Genomic DNA, 15,760 nt, shown 5'->3' with positions numbered 1-15,760 from the left:
CTCCTGGATTTTTCAACATAATGAAAAATATCTCAACTGGTCAAACTATTTTGCTCTTAATTAGACAGTCCCAGCATTCTAGATATGGAAAACTGATGTGGAAATAGCCTGCCTGTGGAAGGCTGCACAGCATTTTCTTCTCAACATTTTGTATCTAGAGAAAGGATAAAAAAGCTCAAAGTAAGAACAATCTCTTTGGAAGCAGTAAATGAACAAAATTTTCAAGAGAAAAAGAGGAAAAATCACAAGGAATATCTGACTCCTGCTGCAATGTGTCATTTTCAGATCATCAGAATCCTAAGGTAACATTACCACCATGTTGCAGAAAGGTCCAGACAAGCACCCTGAAAATGCATCCCAGTGAACATTATCTGCAGCTATTACATTTTCCTGACAATGTACACTGCTCCACTGGGTCACCTTCAAACCACAGGCTCGTTGATGGCATCCACTATTTGCCACTCTTTATCTAGAAACACACCTGGAATAACACAATGAAAGCAGCAATCTGCTGCACAGACCAGGGCTGATTTAGCCAAGGAGGGCCTCATGAAACCTGAACTTGTCCTCTTCCCAGTTCAGGCCCCAGATCTGCTCCACTCAGCTCAGGGCTGGATGAGTTTTGTCTGTGGTTGTGACCTCAACACCTGTGACTCCTCAGTGTGTGAAGTTCATCCAACCACCCACAGGAATCCATTCCTGAAACACACGGGCCCTGCACTGATCATTTGATACAAGTGGAAAGCAATTTGTAGTGAACCATAAAGCCCTGGCTGGAACTTAAACTGCCCTTTAGCACCTGCTACTACTGCCCTTGCTGTTTCCCACACTGCTCACACACTGCACTTTCTTTATTCACAGTATTGCCAAAGTAGGAAAAATACCTAATCCCTCTTATTATGCTCACTCCTCGGGTGAAGAAATTATTATCAATGCTTTCTATTTCTCTATCTATGCTTTCAAAATACATACATGGTAAAAACACTTTTATGTTTAAGGAAGTTTCACCTCTGCTCCAATTTCTGCATCCTTTTCAGGCAGGATTTCCCTTATTTAGACAGCCAAAGACTTTTTTAAGTGCATTAAAAAAAGGGCTGTAAGGTTGCTTGTTCCTTTTTAAAGTGGGATTAATAAATTCAGCAGTAAAAGAAATAATCTCCATATCCTCTTCATCAAAGCAGGTCAGCAAGCTTCACTGCAAGACCAGCAACCGATTTCTATGAGACTGACTGAAATCTAGTTGATCAAATTGAAAAGAAACCATGCTTTCACAATAAAATGAGGTAACAACCACCATCAGCATTTGGGAGAGCAATTAGCTATTAATATATTTAAGGAATGCATTTGAGAATGATTTTCCAAAGTTTTGAAATAACAGATTTGTTTGCAATTTTTTCTTTTGAGGGTAAGAAGCTATTGGTTTTGAAAGTGCCTGTAACTATTCAGGCAAGCATCATCCCACCAACCTCACTTCAAACCAATGCTGAAGAAGGAGGTCCCTGCTGCAGGCCCAGTGAGCAGCACAGGGGGCAGGAGTGCCCATGGCAGGGACCTGCTGCAGGTACTGCAGCCACAGGCTCTGCTGCTCCCACTGCAGGTACTGCAGCCACAGGCTCTGCTGCTCCCACTGCAGGTACTGCAGCTCCAGGCTCTGCTGCTCCCACTGCAGGTACTGCAGCTCCAGGCTCTGCTGCTCCCACTGCAGGTACTGCAGCCACAGGCTCTGCTGCTCCCACTGCAGGTACTGCAGCTCCAGGCTCTGCTGCTCCCACTGCAGGTACTGCAGCTCCAGGCTCTGCTGCTCCCACTGCAGGTACTGCAGCTCCAGGCTCTGCTGCTCCCACTGCAGGTACTGCAGCTCCAGGCTCTGCTGCTCCCACTGCAGGTCCCTGCTGCAGGGCAGGGCAGCTGCAGGCTCTGCTGCTCCCACTGCAGCTCCAGGCTCTGCTGCTCCCACAGCCTGGGCACACAGGCACTGCACAAGCCAGGCACCTGCACTGCCACAGTTATTTGATCACCTTAGCCATAATTCCACCCCAAGTCAGGTTTATTTGGTAAACACAGGATTAAGAGTGTGGGAGAAAACCAGCAAATGTTTATGTTGTACGAAAAGCAAAACTTTGTGTCCAGCCTTCTCTTTTAAAAAGGCAGATGTCTCACTGGAAAAAGTCAGAGATGTTCAGCCTTCTGACTTCAAAGTTAGTTCTCATGTTCATGTCAGTGGTTCTACTACTTCTCCATATGCACCAGGCTCTTCTTTATGGTTATCTTCAGAGGCAGTCCAAGCAAAAGGTTTTTCTAACCCTTAAAAAACCCTCAGAATTTATAAAAATCTTCCTCTTTAACCTAGTAACAAGTTTGTGACACTTTAAAAAATGCTCTCTCTGGCCTGCAGGTGTGGATCCTGACCTTGCATGAGACAGGGCACAGCACAGTGTGTTCTGCCTCATCTGGAGCAGAGATGTGACTGCTGGTCTCACAAACCCATCACACTGCACCTCCAGGTCTCCTCCCCTGACTCCTGGGCACATGTTCAGCCCAAGCTAAATGAACTCGACTGAGCTGTGTTTACCCTTGAAGACAGACACACAGAACAGCCACACAGCTGCACAGGGCCCTTAACAGGGCACTGGCTCTCTGGGACAGGCAGGATCAGCAGACATGGACTGCAGTGTGCTCCAAGCAGTGCAGAAAGAATTCACATAGGGGAGCCCTCAACATGAGTTTAACAGTAGATGCACTTAAAACAGTCACAAAATTGACTTTGGACCAAAGCCTTAGAAGCAAACAGCAGAAATCAACTGGCTTTCCAGTGTTCAAAAGAACTAAATTCCCACAGAAAAGGGGGAACAAGAGACAAAGACAGTAGCTACTCATGAGACAGGGAGAGACATATGTCCACGGTTACAGAGCCTTGGCCAGGGCTGAAGTACAGCCACAATAATCTGGCCTGCCCACACACAGTCAGAATGCCACTGAACCAGAGTGGAAAAAATAGGTATTGACATCAGACACGTTACAGTGCAAAGGAGGAAAAATAGCTCAGCCCACATATAACATATCCATGCAACAAAGAACAATTTCCTTGAAATTCCTGTCAAAAGGCACGTTGCTCTATCATCTGTTCATACTTGAGATTCCAACAAACCAGACATGCTCTGGCCCATCTCTCTCCTTGGAAACAGGTCTCTGAGCCCAGCTGGCTGCCTCGTGTGGGCATGCTGGTCTGGCTGGCAGAACGTGAAACGTCCTGGCAAGCCTGCAACTCTCCCCAAGCCAACAAGTTCACTGAGAACTTCTACTGTTCTCAGTAAAAAGGAATGAGCTAACTATGACTTCCCTCTTTTATTTTATGCAATTTTAGTGTAAAGATAAGCTAGGGCAGTGTCCTAACAAAGCTGCCAAAAAAAGTAAAGGAGCCAATGCTGACTGACAGGTTGTAGTTGAGCTGCAAGAGATGCACTGTTTCTTCAAAAATCATTGGTGTAGTAACATAAGCATTTTCTATCCCAATGTATTCTTAAAAAGGGGAGGAGAATAAGTCTAAAGTTATTTTCTGGAATAGTTTATGGGAAACTCTAGGCAAGGGTCAACAGTGATATGTTTCTCCTAAATGGATATTGGTGTCCTTACTGCACTTCAGGAGAATGTTCAGAAAAGCAAAAAAAATAAACCATAAGACATTAGAAAGTCTAGAAAAGGAAAACAAAAGAAAAATATTAAAATATTTTAAATATATAAAAGAACAACTGTGATCTTGGCATTGCAGCATTTCTTTAAAAGGAATAGTCCAAACTATTGCACCAAAATGGTCCAATAGTTTAGGATTCAGAAGAGTCAGACAACTCCCTTGTAGATCAGCTCACAAACATCCAATTAATAAAAGAGGAGCACAGTCCTACCCTGGAGCACTGTGAAGACAAACACATTAATGACTGCAAGGCTCTCCAGTTCTCCACTGAGGGGTCCACTTCAGAAATAAGAAGCCAGACAGAATTAGTGAGTGCCAAGAGTGCACCATTAACAATGCCAGTTCCAAGCAGCCTGTTGACTTCTCTAAAGCATCTGTCCTGTAGCAAACCATAATAAGAGAAGTACAAGCCACAAAGGATTTCATTATAATTTTTTACTTTAAGACAAATAGATGGAAAAATTCTCCAGAGCCTCATCACCAATTGTGCAAAGTAACTTCATAAAACCCTGTACAAAACATGGCATTGCAGCTGATCTGGCTCAATTCCTTTCTGAACAAACCCAGTCTTTCTGTAAGTCACCAGTTCCTTACAGAAGATACTCTCTGGTTTCCATGAGCAAGCTGCACAGGGCACAGAAGGTGCACACACAGTGACAGATTAAACAGAGGACAGCACAGTGCAGGGATGCACAAGCTCAGTCCACTGACTGCCTCTGCCCCTACCCTGCCTTGTCCCAGCACCCCCATCCCCTTCCTCCCCCATCCAAAAATCTGAGCTAGCCCTCTGGGAAACAAAGGCCAAGCTACAACTCTTCCTTCAGTGCCACTCTTTGACCTACAGCTCCACAGGGCTGGGTTCAGCAGGGCTGGGTGCTGTTCTGGACAACAAGGGGCTCCTTTTGCTTCCAGCTGATCTGAACACCTCTGTCCTGGGGAGGAGAGAGCTGGACAGCAGCAGTCCAGCAACAACAAAAGGGAAGAAGAAGGGGCTGCCCAGACAGAGTGATGCAGAGGAAAAGGGGGTGCATGTCGAGGAGAGCTGGAGGTGCACTGCAGAACAAACAGAGAGGCACAAGTCTGGGTGAACTCCACTCAAAGCCAGACTTCATTTGAGCATTTATGGTTCACCAAGTATATTTTCACAGTCTCCCTCTCTCTGTATTACACAAGACCACTGGGCACATTACACTTCTTGCTTCGCATTTACCCCAAGTAATTTTAAACCACATCACAGTTCACAGTCTGCAACGAGAGCAGGTGTCACAGAGCTGCTCTGGGTGAAAAAAACTGATCTGGCAACAGCCCAAAACTGCCAGCCAATGCAGAGCAGCAAGGTGGTGAGAGGCTGGCAAAACCAAATGAAACAGCTGTAATTGCATTCCTTCTCAACAATACATTGGCCTCCTCATGTGTGAAGAAAGACCTTCAATCATCTCTCCATGGCACAAACACACCTGCAGGAAGATATGGAGTCTCAGACAGACTGTTCAGATGTAGAGTTAGGAATGCTGCATCTGTATTTAGCTTCACCTCGTATCTGTCCGCTGGGAAAATCTTTAATCAAACACAAGATGTTTCAGAAGCAATCTCGCAGCCCAGAGCCATCTGCAAACCTCCCCCAATCCTGGGCAGTGGCTGCCTCCCAGTGTCCGGGAAAGGAACTGCACACACTGAAGCAAAAAATAAGTTTCAGTAGCTCAAGCAACAATTTCTGCTTAAAATTTTCCTCTATGCCCTCAAAAACAATGCACTCTTTCTAACACATCAGAAAAAAAAACATAATTCCAACAAGGAAATATTTCCTGTACCTCATATTTATTTGGTGCTTTACAGCTTCTTCCTATTACAGAAAGTAATCCCTTCATAATTATCATTTATGTAGAAAAAGTGGGGAGAAAACCACAAAGGCACTGAAATCCCACTCTCACAGTGAACTATCATGAGAGAAGCTTTCTGAAATAAAAGCTTTTTGAAAGATAACTCAAAAGATTTTGTAGTTTAGGCTTACCATTCATAATATCATCTATTAATCTCTTTAATCTGCCTAACACCAAATACCCTTTGGGTAAGGAAACACTGCTGCAAGTTTAATCCCAGCTGGAGATGTGCCAGCCCCTTGCCCTGCACAGACCAGAATTCTGCCTACATGAGGCCACAGCACAGAGCCTCTTCCAGCAGTGCCAGTCAGGCTCTCTGGGCAGCACCAGCAGGGACAAAAGAGCTCCTATTTCCACTACTCAGATGTCATTAGGCCACACCTGTAAGGCAGCAAGAGCTTCTGGGAATTCACATAAATAAACCACACACTTCCTCTGCCTACTATTTACAATCCAGTTATAAGAAATAAATCTATGTAATGCTGTCCTCTTTCTTCCACACACAGACTGAGTATTTTCTACTACAGGGATCATCAGCATGATGAAGTGAAGGGATATTGGGTCTAAAATTCCAAAGCCTCCCTTTTTTCAGCTAAAAAGAGATCCCCAGTAAATCTCTACATTCATTTCAGCAAAGCTGATCTCACAAATATGATCTTCAAAACAGCATTCCCCTTAAAACTTCTTTTGCTTTCACCAAGGCATTTTTGTTTCTCCAATACACTAAACAGGAAGCTGAGCATAAGGAAAGCAGAGACCTGATGTGAATACACCCATCATTACTCACTTCTCCTGTGATTGGATTGGTTCCATATTTCTTTATCCAAGGAACAATGCTCCTGAAAAAAGAAGGGATAAAGTAATAAGTGACAAACACCATCAGAAACCTCTATTAGATGGGCATTTTCTTATTTTTCTTGCCAACTTGCTAAGACCAAATGATGATTAAACAGCTGTAACCAGCTCAACAACACAAAAATAAAGGTAAATTCAGGCAGTAACTTACAGTATGTCAAAGACTGTCCCATCTGGTGTGCAAACTGGGTATTCAAACGGCTGCAGAGACAAACTAGAAAAGAGAGAACACATTCTTGTCAGCAAAACCAGCTGGAAATCATGGTGACAGAGGCAAATAACACGTTGCTGATTCACTTGCACATTAAAGCAAGACCTATACCAATGAAAATACTGAGTGGCTGCCAATGCCCACTACCTGACTCTACATAAATTAGATTAAGAACAAAATCCATCGGAGGAACTGGTGCTGCCCTCAGGAACCTGTAGCTGCCATCACTCACAGCCACAGAGCCAGGGGATGCTGTAACACCCCCAGACCTGCTTTCATTGCCCTGTTGGGGCTCAGCAGCACAAACGATGGTTCAACAGAAACACTGCCTGTCTTTGCACTGCAGTGGGCTGGGAACAACTGGCAATGACATCCCTAAGCCATGGCAGGGATGCTTCCATAGCCCAGGCAGCTCTTGGCCAAGCAGCAGCAGTTTGCAGATGTGGAAGGTAACTTCTTGAACCAGCCAATTTACAAGAGGATTTCTAACCCAGTTCTGCCAACTCCCTTCTTTCCCTCCAGCACTCTAAACAGTAAATTCTAAACAGAAAAAAATGGCAGAAATATTCCCTCAATCTACCTAATCCCTGCCTCAGCAAGAGGAGTGATTGACCAAGCATGTTCTGAGCAGGGAAAAGTAGACTCAAGCCCTGATTGCACAGATTTGAAAGACTGGAATGTACACAGTCACTGTCCTGCATTATTTTATCACTTATGTATTCTTTCAGCCATCAGCTCCCACCTCTGCAGACACTAAACATGGCAAGTGTAGATATTGTTTCAGTTCTTAATGAAGTTTTTCTTGCCACACTACTGTCCCAGCAGGCAGGAGGCAATGAAAGTAACTGCTTTGGTTCAGTGTCAACAGCCTGATAAACAGATGCATCATTTAATAATGATAATGTAAATCTGTTGTCTTACCTGCAGTGATCAAATGATAAACGTCTAAAATTAGTTCGAGGAAGGTCTGTTCATGGGGAAAGAAAACCCATACAACTGAGTTTAAGAAACACATTGCATTCTAGGTAACAAAGAAACATTTGAAAGTTATGTTTTGCTATGTCAGTGGGCAACTTACTGATGATAACACAGTAAAGCTTGCAAACCTGTAACTCTACCAGACTCCCCTGCCCTACACGGGCATAAAAAGATCGCAACAGAGCCGAGTTTAAATCTGATGGTTAACACCACTCGGGCTCTGCCCCACCAGCGGGCCAGGACTTTTGGAGGGCGGGGACGCTCAGCGGGGACATTTCTGAGCAGCACCGCTGAGCTCTGGGGCTCAGATGTGCTCGGGGAGGGCCCCCCAGCGCCCGCCCAGAGGGACGGGGGGCCCCTCGGCCCCTTACCTGCTTTCTTGCCCCCGTAGAACTGCGTGTACTCGGCGCACGTGATGTACCTGCGGGACAGGGGGCACTGAGGGGCGGCCCAGAGCCCGCCCAGACCCAGACCCAGACCCAGACCCGGCCCAGACCCAGACCCAGACCCGGCCCCGGCCCAGACCCAGCCCCAGCCCCAGACCCGGCCCAGCCCCAGCCCCGGCCCGGCCTCCCGCACCCCCCGGCCCCACCCCAGCTCACATCTTGTCCTTCTGGTGCTGTCTCTTGCCCATGGCGGCGGCTCGGCCCAGCCCGGCCCGCTCCCGGCCCGAGCTCAGCCCGCGCTCCCGGCTCGGCCGCGCTTCCGCCGGTGCAGCGGAACGGCCGCGGAAGGCGCGGAAACTGCGGCGGCGGGCGGAGCGTTCCGGGGCCGCGCCGGGCCGGGGACAGGCTGGGAGAGCCGGGATGGATGTTCGGCCTGGAAAAGGGAAGGAGGCAGCGGAGAACCTTCCAGGGCCTGCAGGGCTACGGGGAACCGGAGAGGGACTCTCCGTCAGGAGCTGCAGTGACAGCACAGGGAGCGATTGGGAACCGAACGGGAAATTCAGGCCGGAGATGAGGGGGGAATTCTTCCCTGGGAGGGTGGGGAGGCCCTGGCACAGGTTGCCCAGAGCAGCTGTGGCTGCCCCAGCCCTGGAAGTGTCCAAGGCCAGGTTGGACGGGGCTTGGAGCGACCTGGTCTGGTGGAAGGTGTCCCTGCCCATGGCAGGGGTGGCACTGGATGGGCTTTAAGGTCCCTTCCAACCCTTAACGTTCTGTGATTCTAAAAAGGCAACTAAAGTTTATGAAGTTGTCTTAATAAAATAAATGGTCACAAGTCTTCCTCCCCTGAAGAAAGTGTGTGTGTCTGAAGTGAGTGCTGTTTGGCACCTCTGAGCTGCCTGCTTTTAAATGTAAAATTCTGCTTCACGTACCCCAGATGAAACTCAGGCACAGGTTACTTCCTCAGCATTTACAGGCCAGGCCAGAGGGCAGTGGGTGCTGCTGGTGGCACTGCAGCCCCCTTTGCACAGTGTGATACAGCCTTAGGTAGAGCCTTCACAGCCCCCTCTGGAAAAGGAAGGTGCTGAACGTAGCAGAAAATGTGAAAATGAACAACGTAAGAAAAATGCTCCTCTTAATTTAAATATTTTATTCCATGGAATTTAAAATCATAGTATTCCTGGTCTGTCAGGCAGTGACAGAATCTCCCAAGAAAAAATAGGGAGAAGAACCTACTTGGTGCCCAGCATGGAGATAGCTCTTCACGAAAAATAGTTCAGCACCTCTTCAAAGACTCGACAACAAAGAAGAATTTACCATCCCTTAGCTAATTACCTTTAAATTCCATTAAATAACCTTCATTATAAGACTGGTATAAACAGCACAAGGCTGAACAGAGGATGGTCAGAATCCCGACACCTTTAGGAGGAGGAAAGAAGCACCTGTGCCAGAGCTTTCACTTATCAAACACCTCCAAACCCAGCCATGCTCATTTGTTTCTTTCTTGTTAAACCATCTTTCTTACAGCTGCCCACACAGAGTCACTGGGAGCCAAACCCATACAGAAGTGACTCCCAGACTCCCACTGACTGCACCAGGCTTTGGACCAGACTGCCCTTCTCTGCAGAACATGGTGCCTTATCCCCTGTTTTAATCCCATCAGTTGGTCCTTGGCTGCACATGTGAACACAAGGTGAACACAGCCTGAAGGTCCTTTCCAGCCCCAACATTCCATGAATGTGTTGTTACAGTTCTCCTCCAAGGAACAGAAGGCTGCTCCCATGAGTGCAGACTAACTGGCAACAGCATAATGAATCACTTACAGCACTGCCACAACTGGCTCTTGCTATTAAACCTTTGGGACTAGAGCTCAGGGGACTTGCTTGGCTTTCCTCATCACCTTCACTTTCCCCACCAGGTACGCACAGCATCAACCTGTGTGGTCACTCCATTTCCAGCTGCTTGCTGGAGACTCACTGATGCCACACTGAATCCCTGCTAAGGCAGTTGGTTTTGTTGCTCTTCAGGACCCTGTCTGTGTTCAGCCTGCACAAGGGCTGTACAACGAAGTAAGCTGGTGTCTGGCAGCTGAAGAGAAGAGGGCACAAAGCCCTGCAAATGAACGGGGTTGTGCCTTAAAGAACACATCCTCCCTCTAGGACCCAGAGAACCACATAACTGCAGAGCTGCCTTTGTGAAAGGGGTTAGTCCCCTTGGCCACAGCAGCACAGCCAGTCTGAGGGTGAAGGATACTGTTTGTTGGAAGTTTAGGGGAGAAACGGCCCTTTTACAAGGGTTTAAATACACTTAACTCCTTTCAATTCTCTTACTCAAAAACATTTCAAAGTAAGGCTCAAACTGAGGCACGCCCAAACAGCAGGGCCTGGAAAGAGCCAACACAGTCACTTGCTTCTTTCCCAGCACCAAACACACTCTGGGGAAGAAAACAACTTGACTGATTTGGTTTCAGTGGAATTCCAAAAGCACTCCACAAGGAACACGGCCATAAATGCACGAAGCTCATTCCTTGCTGCAGCACTGACCACGTCCATCAGTCAGGGGAGGCTGTTGGGCTGTGCTGTGAGATGATGAGCACTCCCACACAGCTCCCTCTCCTCGGCCCACTTGGGGCTGTATCTGTCTGCAGACATCACCAGCACTTGTCTGATCGTGCTTTCAGAGGACAGATCATCCAGACACAATTATTTCTTTCTAGACACGTTAACGTGATTCAGCCTGTGCTGACATTTCTGGAGATGCCTGTGCCCTTCGTAATGATTCAAGACCATGTTTTTGCTTTTTGGGTTTTTTTAAACCAATGCAATGTTCTTTTATTTTGTACTTACAAAAAGAGCCACCCCATTGTATCCCTCCCCCTCCCCCCAAAATGCCTTTTACAAACATTTAAAAATTAAAAACCTGATGATGACATGTTAATTTGGTAGAATTACTTTGAAACATAGCTTTTGTAATTAGAGTTAAATTTCCTACAAGATGACTTTGTAGAGATAGCCTGATTATTGGCCAAATAAAATTCCATATTACAAGTTAGCAAATTCTAGTACAAAAATAGTCCATGTGTTAGAACAGCCTCTTATTATTATTATATTCACAGGAAAGAGTCTATTGGCTGCATAATACCTTAATCTTTATGAAATTTCTTTTTACGTGGCTCATTCATCTAATTTAATATAGTGTTGAGCCTCAATAAATCCTCAGGCAAAAAACCCTAAACAGGGTTAAATATGCTGAAGTACTGTGCTTTTCACAGGACATCCAAGAAACCGCACAAACAGTTCTCAGCTAGCTTTAATATGAGATCCAGATCCAAAAGGATCCCCCTGAAGTACATATCCATGACTTCCCACAGAAACAGAGGCCACAGCTTCGATGGTGAAGTTTCACTTGGGGAACCGTCCAGCTCCTCCACTCCTCCTCTCCCGGAATCCACGGGGACCTTTGGGCACAGCCCCTCCCTCAGGAGTGTCCCACTGCCGGGGCTCTCGCTCCTCTCCTGGCTCTGGCTAATGCTGGTCAGCAGTTTCTCTCGGACCAGGCCCCACAGGGAAAATCTGGGAACATGCTACTTGTCTCTCAAGATGTCCAGCTGCTCTTGATACTCTGTGAAAAGCCTCTGGAAGCGGAGGTTCTGTCCAATAACAGGAAGAAGCTCTTTCAACAGTTCTCTCTTTCGTAAACCCTGCACAAAAAACCCACAAAAGCATCCTCAGAATCTATTATTTGGTATCATTAATATATTCCATGGAGCTGTTTAAGATTCGTGCCCTTTTTCCTGCCTGGAGAGAGCTGCATATTTTATGTTCTTACTCTGCTTACATGACTCCTGGAGTAAAAGCTGTGTTTACATTCCCCCACTCCTGAGGCCGGTGCAGCCTCTGCAGGTCCCGACCCAGGCCGTGCTCGGGGAGGGGCCACGGCAGTGCCATGTCCCTGTTTCCAGGCTGCTGCCTGAAGAACGTGGGGACCTGAACGTGCAACTCTGTTCCACTCATGTGAGACTGCAGCCAGCAGCAGAGCTGACACTGGGGCAGCGAGCACTGGGCTCTGGTCTCACATGAAATAAATCTGAACGCCATGGTAGGGAGCCTTTTATGAGATCAGAGCAGAGCATGGAAGGGGTCATGTCCTGTAATTTTCATGGGAAGCTCTTCCTTGTTTTTTATTAAACTATTATCAGGACTTACCATAACTGTTGATTCCCACTGACTTCCAGCTGAGTAATGGACTGGACCCAGTAAATCCTTGCATAATTCTCGCAAACGATATTCAAACCCTGGACATTATCAGAAATAAAATCACAGTCACAAGCACTTCACAGACAACATTCAGGAAAGAATTACAAGTATCTAGAGTAAAATAAAGCCTAAAACATTGATTTCTGAAAAGGCATATTACTATTCTTACAGCAAATTTTGGTAATATAAGATAATTTTTAGAGTTCTGAAGGGTTTTATTTAAAGTTCTCAACCCAGAAACACTACTAAAGATGATCTAAAATTGGGAGAAAAACTGCAGTAATTACTCTAGTTTGTTTTAAGAGCTGCCCTGAACCCAATCTCACTCCCTGCTCCCACATAATGATACCAGCTTTTAAAACCCCAAACACTGGAAAACTGACAGACTTCGACAGCCAGAGAAGAATCCAAAAAACATATCACAAGAGTTAGAAAGCCACAAGATGAACATCATTGAAGAGCAAACGTTGTCAGGTTGCATTATAACAGAACTAAAATGGATCCATATGCATGAGTTTTTTTTAAAAAGAACACCTTTAATAAAACCACACACAGTTTCCAGACCAGCTTTATTCACCCAAAAATTAGAGGGGGGAATTCCCTTGCAAGTAACTTGCCAATCAAGGTATAATAGATTGAGTATTTTAATGGATTAGAATTCAGTCGATGTTGAGACAATCCTAAGAATAATGGGTCAATAATAGGATGTGCCATTTTCAAAGTTTGTCAGCTCTAGAAAACCAGTGAAACAGCAACACACACGTGGCCAAGCAGAGCTGGCTGTGCCATCCATCCACACACACAGGGCAGTGACACCCGTGTGGTGCCAGATGAACCCTGTGCACACAGCAGAGGTTCTCAATTAGTGAAGGCTTTTAAAAGTACAACCATCTCCTTAACATATGACCCAAGAAGAATATTTTAATGTCAACGGGGGAAGGATAGAGAGAACCATATGAAGTTCAACAAGCTCTCTTGTTAAATAAGGTAGGGGTCAAAAGGCAAGAATTAATGAGCCTGATTTTAATTCTGCCAACACCTATGAGGTGGCCTAACATGAACCATTTCACCTCCCTCTGTGCAGAGTGATAACAATGGTGAGGAATAAGGCTGAATTAATGCAACAGGAACTACTAAACTAGGAATGCAGACAGGCAAGAGATACAACAGAGATCTTAAAAATCCAAAAAGCATAAAGTCAGTTGGTTAACCTTATTTAACATTAGCTTATTTAACAGCACAGAGAGACACTGTATTCAAATATAAAATAGACACCAGCAACCTTTCTTGTGGGTTTCCTTCCTCACAGAATTTAACCCCTGAGCTCACCAGTACAGGTGGTTGAATTTTTAGAATGTAAAAAAAGAATGAAGTGCCAGGAATACGAGCAAATTCCCTGCAGTTTGCTGTGCTCTGGTACAATCACCAGGGACTGAGCAACTCCTGCATTTCACACCAGGCAGCAACTGCCAGCTGCCTGAGGAACAGGACACACTCTACCAAGTGCTGCTGGTGTCCTTGGAACATCTGTAGCTGCTCCCAGACAATACATATGGTGTGCCTGACAGACCAGGGCTTTTTTACAATGCAGTTCCCATTATTTAAGTCTGCAGATGGCACTGCTTCCCCGGACCACGGCCTGTTCCCAACCAGCGTGTCCAAAGAGGATTCCTGAGGCCTGGGCACTGGAGAAGCAGATGCACTGCACAATCTGTTCTGGTGTGCAGCAAAGCCCGAGTGCTGAAGCCAAGTGCCAACAGGAGAACACGAGGTGCCACCACACCCCCAGGACAGCACAGAGTGTTCCTCAGAAGCTGCAGAGGCAGCACAGCCCCCGGGTCTCACCTTCATTGACCAGGTACCGTGCATAGATGAGGAGCCAGTGGCGATACTCGTGACTGGACTGTAACATAAGTGCTGCTGCAATCTGGTTCTCCAGGTAGGCCAGGGTTGTCTCTTGTTGCACTAAATGAGGCATGGAGAACAATCTTGCAGCTTGCCTTCCTGAACTGCAAAACCAAAACGGATTAACCGGCCAGAGAAACAGATATAAGCTCAAGGAATCTGTATTTCTGTAGTACTTGCTACACTACACTTCTCTTTCACAGGCACCTAATAAAAATATTACATGAATTTGAATTGGAAAATTACAGAATTTTCCAATACTTAACCCATCCAATAAAGGGGAGTCATAAAATAATCAAGTTTAGAGCATGCTTTCCTGCCCCCCCAAATCTCAAAAGTACATTAAGATACAAACTATAAATGTGCAAAGGTTTGAAAAAGGTATGAACCACTGATCCTTTCAGAGTCACTGGCATGTGCAGAATGAACCCCTGACTGAGCAGGGAACACACAGCCCCGAGGGGTGCAGGATGAACCCCTGACTGAGCAGGGAACACACAGCCCCGAGGGGTGCAGGATGAACCCCTGACTGAGCAGGGAACACACAGCCCCGAGGCCCAGCAGAGGTGCCGGTGGAGCGGCCGCACGTACTTGGATGTGCGTCCCTGGATCACAGCCAGGGGCCCAGAGCACAGCAGGGCTTCCTGGGAGGGCACGCTGGTCCTGAAGTCTGCACACTGTGCTAAGGAGTCCTGCTTGTCAGAAACCAGGTTCCTGCAAAACAGCAAGCAAACACAGAGCGAGTCTGAGGAGAGCAGGCAGTGATGCCAGAGGAGCCAGCTCTGTTCTGCCCCACAGCCTGACTTGGACTTTCATAGATAGTCAAAAAATATCAATGCAGTGCTCAGGAATTCCAGAGACCCTGACTATTCCCACTCTATGTCCAATGTCTGCTTCTGTCGTGCCCCTCCCACCCCTAAAATTTAATCCATTACATGTATAATGCAATTTAGCATTACTTTTGAAGGAAATGAACTTTCTACTTGTTGTACAATCTAATAAAAAGCCAGGTCCCAGAACGAGGCCTGGAGTGAATACAGGTAATGACCTTCTCCTGAAGAACTTGGGTTTACCCCATATCAGGTCTCCCCACCCACCAGACACGTGTTGACAATCTTTCCTACACATTACAGCTACTCCTTCCCATGGAGGGAGCTGACACTGCAGCTGCCATTCCCACACCTAACCAAGGATATCGTCTTCCCTGGCTTGAGATGCCAGGGGAAAGAGTGGCTCACACCAATGCTAAGTTTAGACCTTCAGACAGCACAGAGGGAAAATGGCACAAACATTTAAAATACCCTTTGCTGCTTTATCATGTTTAAATTTGTATGATGACTAAAAGGATTACTCTTTCATATATTTCCCAAGCTGTGGTACAATCTAAGAAATAACAGAATTATGCCTGAGAGTCTGTCTTCTGCTCCTTACTCAGTTAATGTAAAGAACAAAAAAGGTGTTTTTCTTTTCCAGAGGATTCACATCAAATAGTTGAATAACAACAATTATTCTAAGGAGGAGTTAAAACAATAAGCCCTTTAATAAGCATGCTCATTACACTAATTACAACAATTATATTAAGACTGCAACATGTTTTTTTT

General features: G+C 46.1%; 2 protein-coding genes across 3 annotated transcripts in view; both read right to left on the bottom strand.

Moving 5' to 3' along the window:
- Positions 1 to 8,336, bottom strand: part of PPIL2 (peptidylprolyl isomerase like 2) — a 69,062-nt gene extending 60,726 nt beyond the window's left edge. The window contains exons 1-5 of one of the 2 annotated variants that reach the window (XM_027733103.2): positions 8,218 to 8,336; positions 7,987 to 8,036; positions 7,559 to 7,604; positions 6,578 to 6,640; positions 6,359 to 6,410 (exon numbers count right to left, since the gene is read on the bottom strand). In XM_027733103.2, the coding sequence (XP_027588904.1) occupies positions 6,359 to 6,410; positions 6,578 to 6,640; positions 7,559 to 7,604; positions 7,987 to 8,036; positions 8,218 to 8,249 (243 nt within the window). In that variant the 5' untranslated portion in view covers positions 8,250 to 8,336. Of the gene's footprint in view, positions 1 to 3,902; positions 5,247 to 6,358; positions 6,411 to 6,577; positions 6,641 to 7,558; positions 7,605 to 7,986; positions 8,037 to 8,217 lie in introns of those variants that run through there. The other variant, XM_039385057.1, reaches the window with a different exon arrangement.
- Positions 8,337 to 11,289: 2,953 nt separating this feature from the next.
- LOC113994251 (protein HIRA) overlaps positions 11,290 to 15,760 on the bottom strand; it is a 33,464-nt gene continuing 28,993 nt past the window's right edge. Inside the window, exons 22-25 of the mRNA XM_027733101.2 lie at positions 14,751 to 14,873; positions 14,100 to 14,263; positions 12,204 to 12,292; positions 11,290 to 11,698 (exon numbers count right to left, since the gene is read on the bottom strand). Coding sequence (XP_027588902.1) covers positions 11,582 to 11,698; positions 12,204 to 12,292; positions 14,100 to 14,263; positions 14,751 to 14,873 — 493 coding nt within the window. The 3' untranslated portion in view covers positions 11,290 to 11,581. The remainder of the gene's footprint in view (positions 11,699 to 12,203; positions 12,293 to 14,099; positions 14,264 to 14,750; positions 14,874 to 15,760) is intronic.

This window comes from Pipra filicauda, unplaced genomic scaffold (assembly GCF_003945595.2).
Source record: "Pipra filicauda isolate LSUMZ 115617 unplaced genomic scaffold, ASM394559v2 scaffold391_size691406_pilon, whole genome shotgun sequence".
In the NCBI taxonomy this organism is placed as follows: Eukaryota; Metazoa; Chordata; class Aves; order Passeriformes; family Pipridae; genus Pipra; species Pipra filicauda.
This window is presented reverse-complemented; position numbering and strand designations above follow the sequence as displayed.